The 18,653-nt window shown below is 52.3% G+C and overlaps 1 protein-coding gene across 2 annotated transcripts in view; it reads right to left on the bottom strand.

Annotated features, from left to right (window-relative positions):
- Positions 1-662: 662 nt before the first annotated feature.
- Positions 663-18,653, bottom strand: part of OTUD5 (OTU deubiquitinase 5) — a 74,157-nt gene continuing 56,166 nt past the window's right edge. For both annotated transcript variants that reach the window (XM_060252743.1, XM_060252744.1), the window contains exons 3-9: positions 12,872-12,936; positions 10,903-11,059; positions 10,626-10,774; positions 8,190-8,375; positions 7,501-7,711; positions 5,183-5,296; positions 663-2,715 (exon numbers count right to left, since the gene is read on the bottom strand). In XM_060252743.1, the coding sequence (XP_060108726.1) occupies positions 2,594-2,715; positions 5,183-5,296; positions 7,501-7,711; positions 8,190-8,375; positions 10,626-10,774; positions 10,903-11,059; positions 12,872-12,936 (1,004 nt within the window). In that variant the 3' untranslated portion in view covers positions 663-2,593. The remainder of the gene's footprint in view (positions 2,716-5,182; positions 5,297-7,500; positions 7,712-8,189; positions 8,376-10,625; positions 10,775-10,902; positions 11,060-12,871; positions 12,937-18,653) is intronic.

Genomic DNA, 18,653 nt, shown 5'->3' with positions numbered 1-18,653 from the left:
CTTTCCTCCCTCCCTCAGGGAACCAGAGGGTGAGGAGTATCAGCCAATAGAAGGAAGTGAGGCTTGGCGCAGTAGCTCTGCTGTGCAATTGAGTGCCTGGCAAAGCAAGCTATTTCCTCCCGCCCCCTCTCCACACGGGAGGAGCCTCAGCCAATGGAGAAGATAGAGGCTTTGCTCTGTAACGCCTGTATGATTGAGCACACCTGGCAAAGCAAGCTGTGATGCAGAAGGAAGCAAGAGAGAGGGAGAAGGAAGCAGATGACAGCTGGTTGCTCAGGAGCTTGATAGGAGCCCTCTGGGTGCCTGATTTGGTCCCTGGGCTGCATGTTTGACACCCCTGACTTAATGTGTTATGTAAATACTTATGCTATGCTTCGGTTCCTTCTCATGGTTCTGGTCTTCTAAAATCCTAAAGTATTGGCTACTGAAAATCCCATTTTGTTGACTGTACTGATCCACTGTGTGCACACGTCTTGAGTTCTTGTGAGAAAGGTGGCCTATAAAGAACACCGATCGACAATAAAATAAAAACTACACAGCTCCCAGGGGCTTTCCCGCTGACCCCTCCCCAGTCGCCACCCAAGCAATCCCTCCCCCCTCCCGCCCGAAACCCCTTCCAAAGAACAAGCCGAAGGCGACGCGACCAGCGATGCTATGCACAGTGTGGGCATTCTCCATTTAATATATCTCAAAAATCTATTTGATTTGCTTTACTAGATCAAATAAAAGTCGTATTTACATAATTTACTCTGCTTACACCGGCCTTGCAGAATTTGGCGTTCCCGGTCAAGGCATCTTGAGATTTCCACTGGTGCAACCACCAGCACCTGGGCGGAGCCTCTGGGTGAGTGGCCCCAAGGCGCCGCCCACAAAAGGGGGAAAAGTTTCCTGGGGGGTTAGAAAGTGTATGATTGAGCAAGGGAGGCTGGGTGATTTTGTTCTCACTGAGGACAGGAATCACGGTGTCCCTGTTGGTTCCTGGTTTGTACTGAGATAACCCCCTGCCCCAGAGGTTAGAAGGGGGAAGGAAGGACAAAGGAAGAGAAGCAGGGGGCGGGTGGGAAGAGAGAAATAGAGAGAGAAGCAGTGCAGGAGGTCAACTCTGCCCATACTTTATTTCAGGCACCAGATTATTTTAAAACCAGTCTTCTAACGGGGTGGGGTTTCCCGGATCCGTGTTCCTATAGCAGCAGGTAGGCCCCCGGGTCTGTGAAACCACCTCTTCGGATCTCCCGAAGGTTAAGGGGCCAGAAGCGTGACCGACTCCTGCCCACCCCTTTCTAGGATTTGAGACTTGGCGCGGAGGCGCAACATGGAAGCGAGCGGCTGATGGCGCACCCTTGGCTTGAGAACGGACAGCTGGAAGGATCGGCTTCAGTCCCGGAGATCGAGGTCACAGATAGCATATAGGAGAGTCCAGTGGGGGGTGGTGGTGGTGATGACTGTAGCGGGAGCAAGGAAGACGCCACGGCTGAAAGAGGTAAGGTTGCCAGAGGCCGATTCTGGAGGGGTTATTTTGCACCAAGTGGTCTAGAAGCTAGCAGACCAGTTCCCCCCCCCTTCCCCCTTGTTGGAACTGGCCCTCTTCCTGGGATTCAAGGAGCAGTTTCTACGGGCGGGCCCCTGACCACCCCGGAAGCGGCCACCCCCACCCTTTGACCTTCTGTCGGTGTTCTGCTATTAAGGCCAGGCTGGCTGACTGCCAAGGGGGAAGTCGGGCTGAGAGGTGAGCGGCGGCCTTCCCCTGCTGCTAGGCACGGGGAGAGTGGAAGAGGCGGCAGCAGGAGAAAAGGCCAGCGACGACCCGTGAAGCGAGCTGGAGTGAGCGAGACCCAGAGGAGCGCTGAGGCTTGGTGGAGGTCAGGCACTGCAGGTCAACCGATGGGGGAGTGCAGAGAGATGAAGAGGAGAGGAGGAGGAAAATGACAGCGATCTGAGTGGGTTCCGGTGCAGATGAGAAGCGGAACCTCCCCCCCTTTGCCCCCGGCGATGAAGGCCGCATGATTTTAAACGGCTGCAGGACCGGGGCCTCCTGCCCTGTCGTCCCTTTCCCGGAGGGGGCAGGACACCAGTGAGAAGAGCAGGAAACTTCTCCCCTAACCCCGCACACTCTCCTATTTACTGCACTGCAGAATCCGGGAAAGGAAAGGGAGGGGGCGGCTCCCTCACTTGCAAAGCTTCGCTCTGTCCCCCCCCCCCCCCCAATCCAACTTCAGTTCACTTCCCCGAGGTCGAGCTGCACCCCCCTCGAAGCGGGGAGAGGCTCCCTCCGGACCGGATCGATCGTTGCCTTTAATAATGAAGGAAGGGCTGATGAAAGGGGGGGAGGAGAGGCCCAGCGCGCCCCAGTCTGTGCATATTCCAGCTCCTCGTGTAGGAGGTCCTGTCCCTCTCGTGTGCCTCCTCCCTCCTTGCACTGGTGGGGGGAGTCGGATGCAGAGAGCTCAAAGTGGGGAGAGCGCAGAGCGGCCGAAGGAGCCTGGATCAGCAGCAGCGGAGGAGGAGGGGAGGGGTCCCAGGTATTGTCATCCTTCCTGCCAAAACATGCACCTAAGGGGTGTCGGGCGAGCACCGGGCGGGCCCCGGCGAGTTATCAACTCTTGTCGGAACCACTGTCTCTATGCAGGGCGCTCTTCTTCATGCTTTCCAAGTACTCCTGTTGCGACACCGCTAGCACCGATGCCAGGATTTCGTCGTCGTCCCAGTCGCTCAGGCCTAGGGGGAGGAGGAGAAAGGGGTGTGTGAGTTTGCCCCAGAGGAAAGAGCCGCTCCTTTGACACCCTCTTGCTGCAGGTGCCGTCTGCTTCCTGATCCCCTCGCCCCGCCAAACGGAACTGCTTCCATCTCCCGCAGTCTGGTGTCCGCCCAGCCGGCGTTCCAGCATTGACCCCGCTGGGCTTCAGCGGCAAATGCAATATGGCTGCCCTCACGTCAACTACTTCAGTGCGTGTTTTCAGAACTCCACAAGCAGAGCTGAAAAGACGTCCCACGCAAATAAAGGGTTAAACACGTTCAAATCACCAAACTTTCCAGGGTCAGAATTAGTAGGTTTCAGCTTTGGGCAATGGCTATGGTGTCCAACACGGCAAATACTGGGGGATATCGCAGGCGGTGCTTGGGGAGGGCAGAGCTTGGGGGCAATACAGTGTCATTTCGGGGTGGCACTCTAGGCCTCCCCTAGTCTCTATGGCCTTTACCACAGAGATGAGAGAACCTCCTAGAGGAGCACTACGTGGAGGCCATTTGTTCTGCTCTTCAATTCCTCCAGGGCAGAACATTTGGGCTGGGGGCTGCTATTCTCTAACCTGGATGGTAAACGAGAGGCCTAGCGACAACAGCAATCTTGCCCCGCCCTCAGAAACTGAACTCCATGTTTTAGAATCTAAGTATTTCCACTGTAGACTCAAAAAGGGGGAGTTCTGGACGATTTCAGTTTCAAATTCTGAATTAAAATTCCTTTCAGCCGCACCAAGGATTCCCCCCCGGCTCTCTCGCAATGCTCAAATTCTTTTCCGACTTGGTATCCTGCAGCCAGAGATGAATTAAGACTCACAAGACCCTGCGGTCTCGCTTTCGCTCTCTCTCGCTCTCAGAAAACGAACCCATTCCTAGGAAAGCATGCAAGAGACAAGGTGCAGTTTTCAGAGCCGGCGCTAGGGGTTCTCCCGCTCGAGGCACACCCCTGCGCCTCCCCCCACCCCACAAGCTCACTTTATAATTTGTTTCGCGTGTGGCACAATGATGTCACTGGAGGTGACTTCACGAGGGGGTCGAAAGAGCGACGGGTGGCATGCTTCCCCCCGCACTATGCTCTTTGGAAGCTTCCAAGAAAGCCTCCAAGGAACGCGGTGTTTTAGTGGCGCCCAGCCGCTTTCAGGTTGAAAGCGGCCGAGTGGCGCCTTCATGGGAAGGCACTGCTCGGCCACGTTCAACCTGGAAGTGGCCGGGCGCCGCTAAAAAAAACGTGCTCTTTGGAAGCCTCTGTAGAGCGTAGTGCGCTGGGCACTGGGCAAGGGGAGTAAGGGGGCACCCAGTAGCGCCCCCAGGTGGAGTAGCGCCCCAGGCAGCCACCTACCCCACCTACTCCCGCACACCGGCCCCGGCAGTTTTACTGTCCGCTGCTCTGAAAAATCTGCACGGCTGCGATCGTGCCACGTTGAAAATGGCCATCGACTGTGGAATCCAACTATTGACATTTTAAAACCAAGTTTCCAACCCGTAGAGATGACAGATAAAAACTTGAGCGTGGGGTTGGTTTTGCTGAAAACAGCAACAGAACAATGAGGCAGATCAAGATGGGTCGCCCTGTTAAATCTGTCTGCAGCAGCAGGAAGCAGCAAGAGTCCACCAGCACTGAAAAGACTAAGAAAATCTGTGGCAGGAGATGAGTTTTCGTGGGTCACCCCTCGTCTCTTCAGGACCTTAGGAAAGCTCCTGCCCTGCCACAAACGGGGTTAGTCTTTCAGGTGCTCCTGGACTCTTGCCCTTTCCTCCTGCCACAGAGGCCAAGCAAGCAGGCTTCATGCAACTGAGCTCCACTTTCTCCCATGCATTCCAAGGCCACCGTGAGATGTCTCCTGAAGCTCCTTCTGCAGTTCAAGCTCGAAACTCTAAAGTCAACGCATTCCCTGCTGATTCCAAGCACAAAGGAGACAAGAAGACCGAGAGGGTGTATGGACTGACTGGTGCGGTTTTGATTGGCGGGAAAAATTAAGGAGATTTTGTACTGGAGGGAGACTGGTTGGTATGTGCAGAAAGGCCTGGAAAGGACACTGGTGTTTGGTTTTCAGTGGGCGAAGGGTCAAAATTTTCATCTCTCTCTCTCACACACACACTCTCTCTTTGTCACTCACACACACACACACTCTCTTACACACTCACTCATTTTCTCACACACACACTGTCACTTTCTCACACTCTCACACACATTCTTTCTCACACTCACTTTCTCTCTTACACACACTCTCACACTCGATTTATCACTCTCTCTCACACACACACACATTGTCACTCACACACACTCTTACTCTCACTCTCTCACACACACACACTTTGTTACGCTCTCACACACACACTCAAACTCGATTTCTCACTCTCTCTCACACACACACTCTTTCTCACTCTCTCTCTCACACACACAGACACTCCAGTCTGGCTGCCGCACCCAAAGCAGAGCTCTTACCAAATGCCGTGGGGGACATCTGCTGCATTATAGCCCGACACTCCAAGGCCGGATACAACGACACTAAGGGAGGGGTTGCTCGGCCACCGCCGGCTGACAGCTGGCTGCTTGTACCTGGGAAAGGAGGATTCAGGAAGCAGAAGTCAGCGATACCCAGGGCGTGTTAATTCATCTTTCCACATTCAGAATCTGGAATCCCCTTCCTCCACAAGAAGCTGTCAGCCACTATTTCCACCTCCCCCCACCCCCCGAAAGGACCAGTTGGAGCTGCATCTTTTGTGGCCCTTAGAGATGGTCGCAACCTGCAAGTACGTCAGCTTGGGGTAGTGGTGAAAAGTTTGACACCAGGATCTGAGAGGCCAGGTTTGCATTTCCAGTCTGCCACATAAGCCTGCTGGGCGATCTCAGGCTCTCAGCCTAACCAATCTCATGGGCTGTCGTGAGAGTGAAACGACAGCAGAGGAGAATGAGGTCAGCTGCTATGGGGCCCCATTGGGGAGTCATTCTGGTGTGTGGACTCTTATCTGGGAGAACCGGGTCTGATTCCCCACTCCTCCAATTGCACCTGCTAGCATGGCCTTGGGTCAGCCATAGCTCTGGCAGAGGTTGTCCTTGAAAGGGCAGCTGCTGTGAGAGCCCTCTACAGCCCCACCCACCTCGCAGGGTGTCTGTTGTGGGGGAGGAAGGTAAAGGAGATTGTGAGCCACTCTGGGACTCTGAGATTCGGAGTGGAGAGTGAGATATAAATCCAATTCCTCCTCCTCCTCCTTCTCTCAGTGTTGGGAGCCAGTTTAATGTAGTGGTTAAGTGTGCGGACTCTTATCTGGGAGAACCGGATTTGATTCCCCACTCCTCCCCTTGCACCTGCTGGAATGGTCCTGGGTCAGCCATAGCTCTGGCAGAAGTTGTCCTTGAAAGGGCAGCTGCTGGGAGAGCCCTCTCCAGCCCCACCCACTTCACAGGGTGTCTGTTGTGGGGGAGGAAGGTAAAGGAGATTGTGAGCCACTCTGGGACTCTGAGATTCAGAGTGGAGAGTGAGATATAAATCCAATTCCTCCTCCTCCTCTCAGTGTTGGGAGCCAGTTTGGTGTAGTGGTTAAGTGTGCGGACTCTTATCTGGGAGAACTGGATTTGATTCCCCACTCCTCCACTTGCAGCTGCTGGAATGGTCCTGGGTCAGCCATAGCTCTCACAGAGCTGTCCTTGAAAGGTGAGAGCTCTCTCAGCTCCACCCACCTCACAGGGTGTCTGTTGTGGGGGAAGAAGATAAAGGAGATTGTAAGCCACTCTGAGACTCTGATTCAGAGAGGAGGGCGGGGTATAAATCTAAGGTCTTCTAAATAAACATAAATCAAATATGAATAGGTTTTCAGGGTTAGCCTTGGAAGAAACCAAGGCTACCCTTATAGCTGGGAGTTACTTGTTTGAGACAATGATGAGAAATGACGGAGCTCTTGAAGAAGACACGAAACTGCTTATATTTGAATAGCAAGTTGGGCTCAGGGATCCTTTTCTCCCAATTAGAAGCTTGTCTCTTGTTCAAGAGAAGTCCCATTGGCTAGTGGAAGAATGGAGGAAAGAATTCTCTATTTCATTCATGGTATGGTCTTGGGACTACATCTGTAGAACACCTCGTTTGGACTGGAAAAGTTTTTCACCATTCATGGACTGTAACCACACTAATGTTTTCTAACTGCTTTACATTATAATATAATTATATGGATGTTTGTTGTAAAAAGAGCCATGTGGCGCATAGTGGTAAAAGTTGCAGTATTGCAGTCAGAGCCCTCTGCTCATGACTTGAGTTCGATCCCAGTGAAAGCTGGTTCAGGTAGCCGGCTCCAGGTCGACTCAGCCTTCCATCCTTCCGAGGTTGGTCAAATGAGCACCCAGCTTGCTGGGGGGGAAAGTGTAGAGGACTGGGGAAGGCAATGGCAAACCACCCTGTAAAAAGTCTGCCGTGAAAACGTTGTGAAAGCAACGTCACCCCAGAGTCGGAAACGACTGGTGCTTGCACAGGGGACTACCTTTTTTTCACCTTGTTGTAAACTGCATTGTTTTCGTCTTGCTCCTCTAGGAAAGCCTGCAGGAGGTCGACTGCACGGCCTTGTGCTACCGCATGGGTTATAAAGAGAGGCACATCCCTTTTCACTTACAGGAGGCTGAGCATGCTGGTTCATATGTTCGAGAGGTCCCCAAGTCTTTACCGAGCCCATTCTCCCGTCGGGCCCCTGCAGCCCCCTCCCCTGCCAGCCCAGCGTTCCCTGACTCGTTAGCTCTCCGTCAAAGAAATCTGGCGCTCCCCCAGCTGTGCTCACCGGGGGCGCAGGGCGAGGGGGGTTTGGTAAGTGCTAGAGCGGCGGTGCTCCCGGGGGAGGCGGGCTTGGCAGCGTTCAGCTCGTTGTGCAGCTCCGGGTGCTCCGGGGAAGACGCTGAGCTGCGCTGACGGGGGGAGCGGCCGCTCCATTCTTCCAAGCCGCTGGCTGCGGCCGCTGTGGCGGAGCTGCAGGTGGCGCTGGCTTTACGAGGCTGCGGGGAGAAGACGGCAAAAGCCTTCAGGGAACTGAGTGACTGAGCTCATTCCCCACCCCACAAAGCAGGGCTTTTTTTTGTAGCAGGAACTCCTTTGCATATTAGGCCGCACCCCCTGAAGTAGCCAATCCTCCTGGAGCTTACAGGGCTCTTGTTACAGGGCCTACTTGTAAGCTCTTGGAGGATTGGATATATCAGGGTGTGTGGCCTAACATGCAAAGGAGCTCCTGCTAGAATTCCACCCCTGGATGTAGCCAATCCTTCTGGAGCTTACAGGGCTCTTCTTACAGAGCCTACTTGTAAACTCCAGGAGGATTGGCTACATCAGGGGGAGTGAGGCCTAATATGCAAAGGAGTCCCTGCTACAAAAAACCCCCCTTCTTCCAAGCCAACAATGGTCAAGGGCAGGGAAAAGGCATCCTCAGCCCTTCTCCGATCGCCCTCGCTGCCCTCCCGCCCGAGGAGTCAAACCAACCTGTCTGGCCTGCTTTTCCTGGTCCCGCAGCCACTGCAGGTAAGACTCCCGGGCGACCTGCTCCTCGATGGCCTCGTTGGTTGCCTCCCAGTCCGTCGCTCGCTTCTTGTCCTCCAGCATCTGCTGCTCGATCCACGACTCCTCCGACGTCTTGATCGCGTTCTTCATCAAGGACTGCTCGGCGTACTGCGAGAAGGGGGAAGCTTTCAGGGCCCCTTGTGGGAAAACCAGGCTGAGCCCTGCCCCCATCCCTGCAATGGACTGGAGCCTGAGTCCTGCCAGCTGCTAGGAAATACACCATTTGGACAGAACGAGAAACATCTACCCGGGGTGTCAAACATGTGGCCCGAGGGCCAAATCAGGCCCCTGGAGGGCTCCTATCAGGCCCCCGAGCAACTGGCAGGCATCTGCTTCCTTCTCCCTCTCTCTTGCTTCCTTCTGCATCACAGCTTGCTTTGCCAGTCTTGCTCAATCCCACAGGAGCTACAGAGCAAAACCTCTATTTTCTCCACTGGCTGAGGCTCCTCCCTTGGGGAGGAAGGGGGGGGGGAGGCAGAGCTTGCTTTGCCAGGGTCTCTCAGTCACACAGGAGGTACTGTGCCAAGCCTCTCTTCCTTCTATTGGCTGAGGATCCTCCCTCTCCTGGGGAAGGAAGGAAAAGCCAGAGCTTCCTTTGCCCAGTTCCCTGGATCCCATGGAAGAAATACAAGAAAGCACTTTTAAGACCAATGAGTGCTAACGTTTTAACAATGTTTTAAGTTTTTTTTTAAAAAAAATCTTGAATTGTGTTTGTCTGTGTCCTTTATAAAGTTTACATCTCTGCTACCGAATCTCAAATAGGTACACACATGGCCTGGCCCAACAAGGTCTCATTTGTGTCTGATTCAGCCCTCATAAGAAATGAGTTCGACACCCCTGATGTACCCTGTGGCCACCCAAGAGGAGGGATGCAGTCACTTTCTCCCTGCCAGGGAGAGCAGGTGGTGAAATTAATGGGACACTGCCTTGGGCCAATGGCTACTTTCCCAGATCCAAAAGAGGACCCATCTGGTGGGCTTCCTAGAAACCCAGGACACATTTGCCTGGAAATGCTGGCTTGGAAATAGCCGGAGAGGTTGTGCTGGTGCTGCTAATTTCGCTGCGCTTCTTCATCCGGTCCTGCCAGAATGGCTGGATGGCCGCACCGGAAACATGATGGCAGCAACGAGGTGATCGGCAAGGCGCAAGTCCTGCACCCTGGGCAGATTCTGCCCAGCAGAAGGTTGGCGCCACCGTAATCCATCCACCCCTCCAAGGGCATCAGCACCTGGGAGGGACGATGGCTCAGTGGTAGAGCATCTGCTTGGTAAGCCGAAGGTCCCAGGTTCAATCCTCGGCATCTCCAACTAAAAAGGGTCCAGGCAAGTAGGCGTGAAAAGCCTCAGCTTGAGACCCGGGAGAGCCGCTGCCGGTCTTGAGTAGACAATACTGATGGACCCAGGAGCGTCTGATTCAGTATAAGGCAGCTTCATATGTTCATACGTCTACCCAGGCCAATTATGTCACTCCTTCCTGTGCTGACGGATAGGGCAGGGGTGGCCAAACTGTGGCTCAGGAGCCACACGCGGCTCTTTCGCGCATATTGTACGGCTCCCAGATGTCGAGGAGGAACTTAATGCAGGCTTACTCTCACATAAGCATGCTTAGCATTGGGACCTCAGTCAGCCTCTGAGCACTGACCCATAGGCAGGCAACTATTTTTGCCATGTGTGAAGTGGGGAAGGAGGAGGAAATAGGCAGGCTTGCAAGCTCACCACCACCACCACAGAGGTCACCCAGAGACCTAGAGCAAGGAAAGAGAGCACAAGAGCCGAGGGAGCCACTGGAAGAAGGGATGGAATTAAAGAGGGCTGTGCAGGGTTCCCTCTTAAGTTTCATAGCTCTTGTAGGAGCTGGATTTACTAACCTTGGTGTCAAGGCATAGAGAGATTCATCATGATCCTTCTCCCACTGGCACTGGTGGTCGGTGATTTCTATGGTACATGCGTATTTCCTTCTCCCACTGGTGCCAAAAAATACTCCCCTAACCTTTCCCTACGCTGGTTTTATGGGGACTGTTATGCCCAGCTTCTGTTATTTAAAAAGTCTCCTTCTAGCATGGTCATGTTGTAAAGTGCATGAATATGTATTTTATCTTTCCGCACAAATGAAGTATCGTAAGTTTTAATAAAGACGTGTAATATTTGTTCATATCTTGCGGCTCTCAAACATCTGATTTTTGTTCTGTGTGTCTCTTATGTTAAGCAAGTTGGGCCGCCCATCTCTTAGGAAGTCCAGCAATCCAAATGATTGCAGCTGCCGTAGGTCACATCCTGCACGAAGAGAGGACACCTGCAAGAAGCCCCGGGTGGACAGGGATGCTGATCCCCAACCTCCCTTGCCCAGGTCAAGACTCACCCCTGGCTTGAAGGAGGGCAGCCCCAGCCCCACGCCAATGGTGGCCTTGTTAGGGTTCACCACGGAGTTGTAATGGATGTTGCGGTGGTAGCTGACCCGGATGGGCTCATCCTCGTTCTGATGGATGCCGTGGAAAGTGTTGATGGGCTCTGGGGGGAACAGAGGGCAGTTTCGCGAGATGCAGAATTATCACCTTCCTCTCCCTGCCCACCTTGGTGGGGGACAGAGGCACACGCACAAAGCCAACGGGACAGATGCTGAAACCCGGAGCACGTACCTGTACCGTACTGGTAAACCTCCACAGGTCGGTTGTACATCTCCGCCATTGCCTGCATCTCGATATGGTTGCCGTGACAGTTGTTTTTCCGCTTCCGGTTGATGTAAGTGGTGAAATCTTCCGTCACGTAATTGGAGAAGTAATCGGCGTTCTTCATCTGCGATACAGAAGGGCCTCAAGATTAGGGGTTGACAAAGGGAGCCCTGACTCTCAAAAGCTTATGTCCTGAAACTCTTGTTGGTCTCCAAAGTGCTACTGGACTCAAATACATAAGAACGTCAGAAAAGCCCTGCTGGATTGGACCAGTGGTCCATCTAGTCTAGAATCCTGCCTCACACAGTGGCCAGCCAGTTCCTCTGGAGGGCCAACAACAGGCATAGAGGCCGAGGCCTTTGTAAGAAAATCAGAAAAGCTGTGCTGGATCAGACCAGGGGCCCATCTAATCCAGCATTCTGTCTCACACAGTGGCCAGCCAGTTCCTCTGGAGGGCCAACAACAGGCACAGAGGCCGAGGCCTTCATAAGAACATCAGAAGAGCCATGCTGGATCAGACCCATGGTCCATCTAGTCCACCATCCTGTCTCACGCAGTGGCCAGCCAGTTCCTCTGGAGGGTCAACAACAGGCATAGAGGCTGAGGTATTCGTAAGAACCTCAGAAGAGCCCTGCTGGATCAGACCAGTGGTCCATCTAGTCCAGCATCCTGTCTCACACAGTGGCCAGTCAGTTCCTCTGGAGGGCCAACAGCAGGGCAGAGAGGCCGACGCATTCCCCTGATGTTGCCTCCAGGCTCTGGGATTCAGAGGCTTAGTACCTCTGAATGTGGAGGTTCCCCTCAGCCGCCATGGCTAGTAGCCATTGGCAGGTTTATCTGCCAAGAATCTATCTAATCCCCTTTTGACTCTGGTGGCCACCACTACATCCACTGGCAGCAAATTCCGCATTTTACTCACTCTCTGTATTCTCTAACTCAGGGGTGTCAAACATGTGGCCCAGGGGCCGAATCAGGCCCCTTGAGGGTTTCTATCAGGCCCCTGAGCAACTGGCTGGCATCTGTTTCCTTCTCCCTCTCTCTTGCTTCCTTCTGCACCTCAGCTTGCTTTGCAAGGCTTGCTCAATCCCGCAGGAGCTACAGAGCAAAACCTCTATTTTCTCCATCAACTGAGGCTCCTCCCTTGGGAAGGAAGGGGGGAGAGGGAGAGCTTGCTTTGCCAGACTCTCTCAAATTGTGCAGCAGAGCAAGTGAGCCAAGCCTCTCTTCTTTCTATTGGCTGAGGCTCCTCCCCCTCGTGGTCCCCTGAGGAAGGAAGGAAACAACCAGAGCTTCCTTTGCTCAGTCCCTGGATCCCATGGGAGAGAAACAAAGAAAGCACCTTTAAGACCGACTAGTGCTAATGTCTTAAGCATGTTTTAAGTTTTTTTTTTTAAAAAACCTTGTGTTTGTCTATGTCTTTTATAAAGTTTATATATCTGCTACCTTATCTTAAATAGGTATACACATGGCCCAGCCTGACGTGGCCTGGCCCGACTGACAAAGTCTCATTTATGTCAGATCCGTCCCTCATAACTAATGAGTTCGTCACCCCTGGTCTACACCATCACGCTCTTCATGCTCGCTGGCAGAACTCTGCTCCTCAGGGTGGGCCCCAGTATGAGAAGTTGGGGTTCCTGACTGGCTGCTGAGTAGCTTCACACAGGGATGGAATTCAAGCAGGTGCTCATTTGCATATTAGGCCACATCCCTCTGATGTAGCCAATCCTCCAGGAGCTTACAAAAAAGGAGCCCTGTAAGCTCTTGGAGGATTGGTTACATCAGAGGTGTGTGGCCTAATATGCAAAGGAGCTCTTGCTAGAATTCCACCTCTGCCTTCATAGAACATGGAGCTCCAGCTCAAAAACCCCCAGATGCAAGAACCAGACCTACGATAAGCAAAGAGCTCTGCCCGCTTTGTGTTGCCTCCCTCACTCACCAGGTAGTCCATGCAGTGCTTCCTGACCACTTCGTGCATGTCCTGGTCACCGTATACCTGGTCGGCTGTAAGGAAGAAACAGGAGATCGTCAAGGCAATCCAAGGACTGTTTGAAGGGGAGGGGGAGGAAAGCAGTAGTGAATGAAATTGTTTTTATGCTTTTCTTTTCTCACAGGGATTTCTTTGTAGCAGGAACTCCTTTGTCTATTAGGCCACACACCCCTGATGTAGCCCATCCTCCAAGATCTTACAGGGCTCTTCGTACAGGGCCTACGGAAAGCTCCAGGAGGATTGGCTACATCAGGGGTGTGTGGCCTAATATGCAAATGAGTTCCTGCTACAAAAAAAGCCCTGCTCTAAGGCAGGGGTCCTTAACCCCTGAGCCGTGGCCTGTTAATAACTGGGTCGCGTAGCCTGCCCCCCACCCCGCAGAGCCTCCTCCTTCTCCCCCCTCCATTTTCACAAAGTTAAGGCTGGGGACGGGGCTGTGTAAAGGCCGACCCACCCTCCACGATCAGCTGATTGGCGGGGAAACTGCAACAGCGGCAGCTGGCTGAAAAATTTGCACTGCCCTTGCCTTCTTTCCACTTCCTTCCCCTGCCCAGGAAGGAAGTGGGAAGGAGGCAAGGGCAGCGCATGGGTGGGTCGGCCCTGGTGCTGGTCCCTGGTGCCAAAAAGGTTGGGGACCACTGCTCTAAGGAGTCTCAAAATGGCTTACAATCACCTTCCCTTCCTCTCCCCACAACAGGCACCTGGTGAGGTAGATGGAGCCGAGAGAGTTCAGAGAGAACAGTGGCCCAAGGTCACCCAACAGGTTTCACCCAAGAGGGAATCAAAACTAGCCCTCCAGATTAGAGTCCACCACTCAACTACCATACCACCCTGGCTCCAAAGGAAGCCCCGAGAAAACCCAATTTTCTCCCCTTAAGCAAAGTCACTGATCTACGTGCGTGAGCTGGAGCCGAGTCCAGCACCAATCCCAAACAGGCGTCTCACGCTGTAAAAAACCCTGGCTCTGAAATGTGTCCCAATGGACTCCCTCGCTCTGTACGCTGTGCCTCTGCTTCTCTGCCTCCGGTACAGCAAACCAAGCCAACAGATCGATGGGCGAGTGGGATGCTACGCTCCAGCCTCTTCATCTCCTTTCCAAAGAGATGAAGGAGGATGAGAAAGGGAGCCCTGACTCTCAAAAGCTTATCCCCTGAAACTCTTGTTGGTCTCTCAAGTGCTACTGGACTCAAATACATAAGAACATCAGAAGAGCCCTGCTGGTTCAGGCCAGTGGTCCATCTAGTCCAGCATGATAAGAAATACGGGGATCTCAGACTGGGGTGCATCTCAGATGGACTGGTCACACATCTGGGGGTGGGAAGGACTTTCCCCTTCCCTTGCCGAAAGGAAGACTGGCTAATTAATGGCTGACGGTGGGATTTGTCCCTACAGCATACAAGTACCCAGGGGTCGTTTTGTAGAAAAATAGGTGGTGGCGCTCATTGGCATAACTCATTAGCATATGCTGCACCCTCAGCAGCCAAAAGCAACCCGACGCAAGAAAGGAGAGCCCCAGGTGAGCGAGGCCTGCTTGGGCTGGCTAGAGATCCAGCCAGCCCAAGCAGGCCTCGCTCACCTGGGGCTCTCCTGGGCCGCTCTCCCCCCCACTGCCATAGTCAAAAGGCCAGCAAGCCAGCTGCCACCTAAAATCACATAAGAAGTGGAGAAAGGATGGCGTGGGCTTCTCCAGGGGTTAATGAGGGCTGCTAAGGCGCGGCAAAGCCCCTGGTGGCTGGCTGCCCGCCCGCTCTCCTCATCCAGGGATTGTTATGCAGCTGCGCCTCCTATTCAATGGTCAAGGTAGGTGGGGAGGAAGAGGGGGGAACCCTCAGAAAGGTTCAGGACCTGTGCTCCTGTGAACTCCTGCTGAATTCTAGGCCTGCAAGTGCTGCCTCTAGGTACCTTCTGCAGGCACCTGATGTACATACTTTTCACCCCAAGGGTAGAACGTACCATTCGACAAGGATCAGTCTTAACCAATTGTCCTGTTTTTGTTTGTTTCCCTTGCAGCAAACAATTCATGTACTAATCTCTACCTCCAAGAGCTGGTTTACAGTTTGGGAAGTTATTTAGCCTCTATAAGAATTTTAAGTCATTGCCATTTTCTTTCTTTGTTTTGCAGGTCGCGTCTGGTTCCATATCTGAGGCACCTCCTCTCTTGCTTGCAAAGGGAGGCTTTGGTCAACGAAAGCCTTCGCTGAGTAATCCAGAGTAAACCTCACAGCCCCGGTTTCAGTATGCCTGAGGGGGGCCAGGCAGGGAGGTGCAAACGAAACTGACCAGAGGCAGCCTTGAAACTGACAGCTGGGCTGCAAAGACGGCTGCTCTGAGCCATAGGAGCAACTCTTTTGTCAGGGTGCAAACAGGGAAAGCTCTCTGATGGCGGCCCCGCAAGGGTCACAGAATCCATCCATCCGTCCACCTGTGAATTCTGTATTATGGTCCAAGGACCAGCCGGTTTGAAGCAAGTAGAAAGGAGTTTTTTAAAAAGTACATGACAATAAGTTCTAAATCAATTACATTCTCTTAATCCCCGTGGCGCAGAGTGGTGAAACTGCAGTACTGCAGTCCTAAACTCGGCTCACGACCTGAGTTCGATCCCGGCGGAAGCTGGGTTCAGGTAGCGGAGCTCAAGGTTGACTCAGCCTTCCATCCTTCCGAGGTCGGTCAAATGAGTCCCCAGCTTGCTGGGGGGAAAGTGTAGATGACTGGGGAAGGCCATGGCAAACCACCCCATAAAAAGCCTGCCGTGAAAACGTCATAATGCGACGTCACCCCAGGGTCAGAAATGACTGGTGCTTGCACAGGGGACTGACTACCTTTACCTTTTTAATCACACAATTCCTTTTCCTAAGAGCTAATACACGGAATTTGGCTACCATACGTGTTAACCGTTTCTGACTACCCCTTAACAGGAATGTCTGCAATATTTCAGGTCTGAGGTCGATATAGTCTTGCAAGGGTTTGAATTTACAAAGTAGTAGGAGAAGATGATATTGAATTTATATCCCGCCCTCCACTCCGAATCTCAGAGCGGCTCACAATCTCCTTCCTCCCCCACAACAGACACCCTGTGATGTGGGTGGGGCTGAGAGCACAACTCTTTCAAGGATAACTCTTGTGAGAGCTACAGCTAACCCGAGGCCATTCCAGCAGCTGCAAGTGGAGGAGTGGGGAATCAAACCTGGTTCTTCCAGATAAAGAGTCTGCACACTTAACCACTACACCAAACTGGCTATCCCAAAGTAATGAACATATGAAGCTGCCTTATACTGAATCAGACCCCGGGTCCATCAAAGTCAGTATTGTCTACTCAGACTGGCAGCGGCTCTCCAGGGTCTCAAGCTAAGGTTTTTCACACCTATTTGCCTGGACCCTTTTAGTTGGAGATGCCGGGGATTGAACCTGGGACCTTCCGCTTACCAAGCAGATGCTCTACCACTGAGCCACCATCCCTCCCCCAAATGGGATAAGTATTTGACATCTCTCATCCTGATAGAGGTTACAATGTAAAAGTATATGTGTGATTGTCTCAATTGCGTTACTTGAACAAGTGCAACAGCACTGTTGGATAGGCAAGCTGGAAAATTTACCACTTAAAACCGCAGAAGGAAAGGCATTACAGCAGGCTCTTGAAAAAGCCCATCTGTGCCTCGCTTGAGGAATGTCCGAAAGATAAGAAGATGGTGTAAAATTCAAGTCCTTCCTCAGATTCTTATACCTTAAGTGGAGCAACTCCTCATCATTTTGGGGAGGGTGACAGAACTCACGGGCCGAATCGAATGCTGCCGGAAAGGTGTCTAGAAAGGCCACCTGGCCTGGGGCAGTCGCAGACGTCAAAAAGAAATGAGACGGAAGTGCCAAGATTCCAGATCCTATTTACAATGCTGCTGTAACTATTTCCACAAATCTGTAGTTGATATGCCAGGGGAAGGCCTGATGTCAGAATGGGGATTTACCACAGGGGTTCCCAAACGTTTCCATATCTAGGCTCCTTGATCTAACATTAGGCGTAACCAACTGAAAACAGATCTAGCAAGCTTAAGACCCTGGGGCACTCAGAACAAAAGGGGGAAAAACCCACTAGCGCTTTCTGGAGGAAGGATCCTGGGGGAGCGCTGACCCAAGCAGCAGAGCCCACGGACTCAGGCGCGGTGGGGGGTGTAACGATTGTTTGCAGCCATGCTGGTCAAAGATTATACCTCCAAAATCCTGAATGGTCCACATAAAACCCTCTATTACAAACTTGCTTAACATAAGAGCCACATAGAATAAATGGCAGATGTCTGAGAGCCGCAAAGCATGAACATCAGAGGTAGGAAGGAAGGAAGGAAGGAAGGAAGGAAGGAAGGAAGGAAGGAAGGAAGGAAGGAAGGAAGGAAGGAAGGAAGGAAGGAAGGAAGGAAGGAAGGAAGGAAGGAGTGGAGGGAGAAAGAGGTGGAAAAAAACTTTAACTTTAAATGCATTCTCCAGGCCAGCCAACGGGGTGGTGGGAGTTTCAAGAGCCACATGATATGTGTAAGTCACATGTGGTTCCCACATCACAGTTTAGCCACCCCTTGCTCTATTACAAAGGTAAAGCTTGCGGGGTTTTCAAGGCAAAACTGAATGATCCAAGAGAGCTTTTCTACCCAGGCAAGAGGGCTCCACTGTACTAAATGGTCCGCAAAGTTACTTAAAGAAATTATTAGGGACCGTGGTCAGCACTACTGTGTTTAGCTTACTAAAACTAGGATACTACTGTGTCATTTTGCATCTTTTTAATGTATTACGTTAAGACCTAAAGCTTCGTTTCGGTTCTTTTTTTTTTTTATTTCTGGCTGGTTCTATAACGCAAATCTTATTGTATTGTTTACTGAATTATACCACCGTCCTGTCGATTGTACTGACTCGCTCTGCATAATCCACCTTCAGCCCAAGTGGGAAGGGGTGACTATCAATGATGTACGTAAATGATAGATGTGAGGAAAGGGCAGGGCTTTTTTTTTTTTAAAGCAGGAACGCACGGAAGTGACATTACTGCACTAGGGGTGTCACGTAGACACTCTTGATTTTTGAGCAACACTCTTATGGTTCAATGACAATTTTACCATAGAGATTTGCCCCAAAACCAAAGCATCACCCCCCCAATGTCCCCGACGCAATGACGTCCCTTCTGCATGATTTCAGCACACTGCGCAACATACTGCCCACTCCCAGAACACCCCCTCGCAATCCCCCTACCTGCATGACGAGGGGACCAGGCAACCCTAGGTGGTGTAGGGTAACTGTCCAGTGGATTGTGCCACAGAGCCATTGCCTTGTGCGCTGCTTCCCCTCACAATGCTCAGAATCTGCTGCCTCGTGAAGGTGCCTCTCCTCCTCACACAGCAGTGGTTCACCTTCCCTGTTATTGGCTGTATCACCAATAGCTGGGCCAAGCCAACCTGATTCTGGCAGAGCAGAGGTTCCCAACGTGGTGCCTGTGTGTGCCATGGCGCCCTACCCACACCTTTCCTAGCGCTTGTGTTTTTTGAAAGTGGGTGGGCCTGGCAGGACTTTCCCCCAACAAGGTTTCTGATTGGCTGTGCAGGATTTTTTTTTTAATGTTGAATTGGCAGCAGCTGCCACCAAAGCACACGTTGCTTCTTCACTGTGGAACTGAGAGGAAGCTGTGGCAGCCATTTTGGGACTGTGTCCATCACACTGTATCAGAATTCCAAAGGTGCCTGCAGGCTCAGAAAGGTTAGGG

The sequence above is a fragment of the Heteronotia binoei genome, chromosome 13 (assembly GCF_032191835.1).
Source record: "Heteronotia binoei isolate CCM8104 ecotype False Entrance Well chromosome 13, APGP_CSIRO_Hbin_v1, whole genome shotgun sequence".
Classification (NCBI taxonomy): domain Eukaryota; kingdom Metazoa; phylum Chordata; class Lepidosauria; order Squamata; family Gekkonidae; genus Heteronotia; species Heteronotia binoei.
The sequence above is the reverse complement of the archived record's forward strand: the minus strand, read 5'-3'. Positions and strand labels throughout refer to the sequence as shown.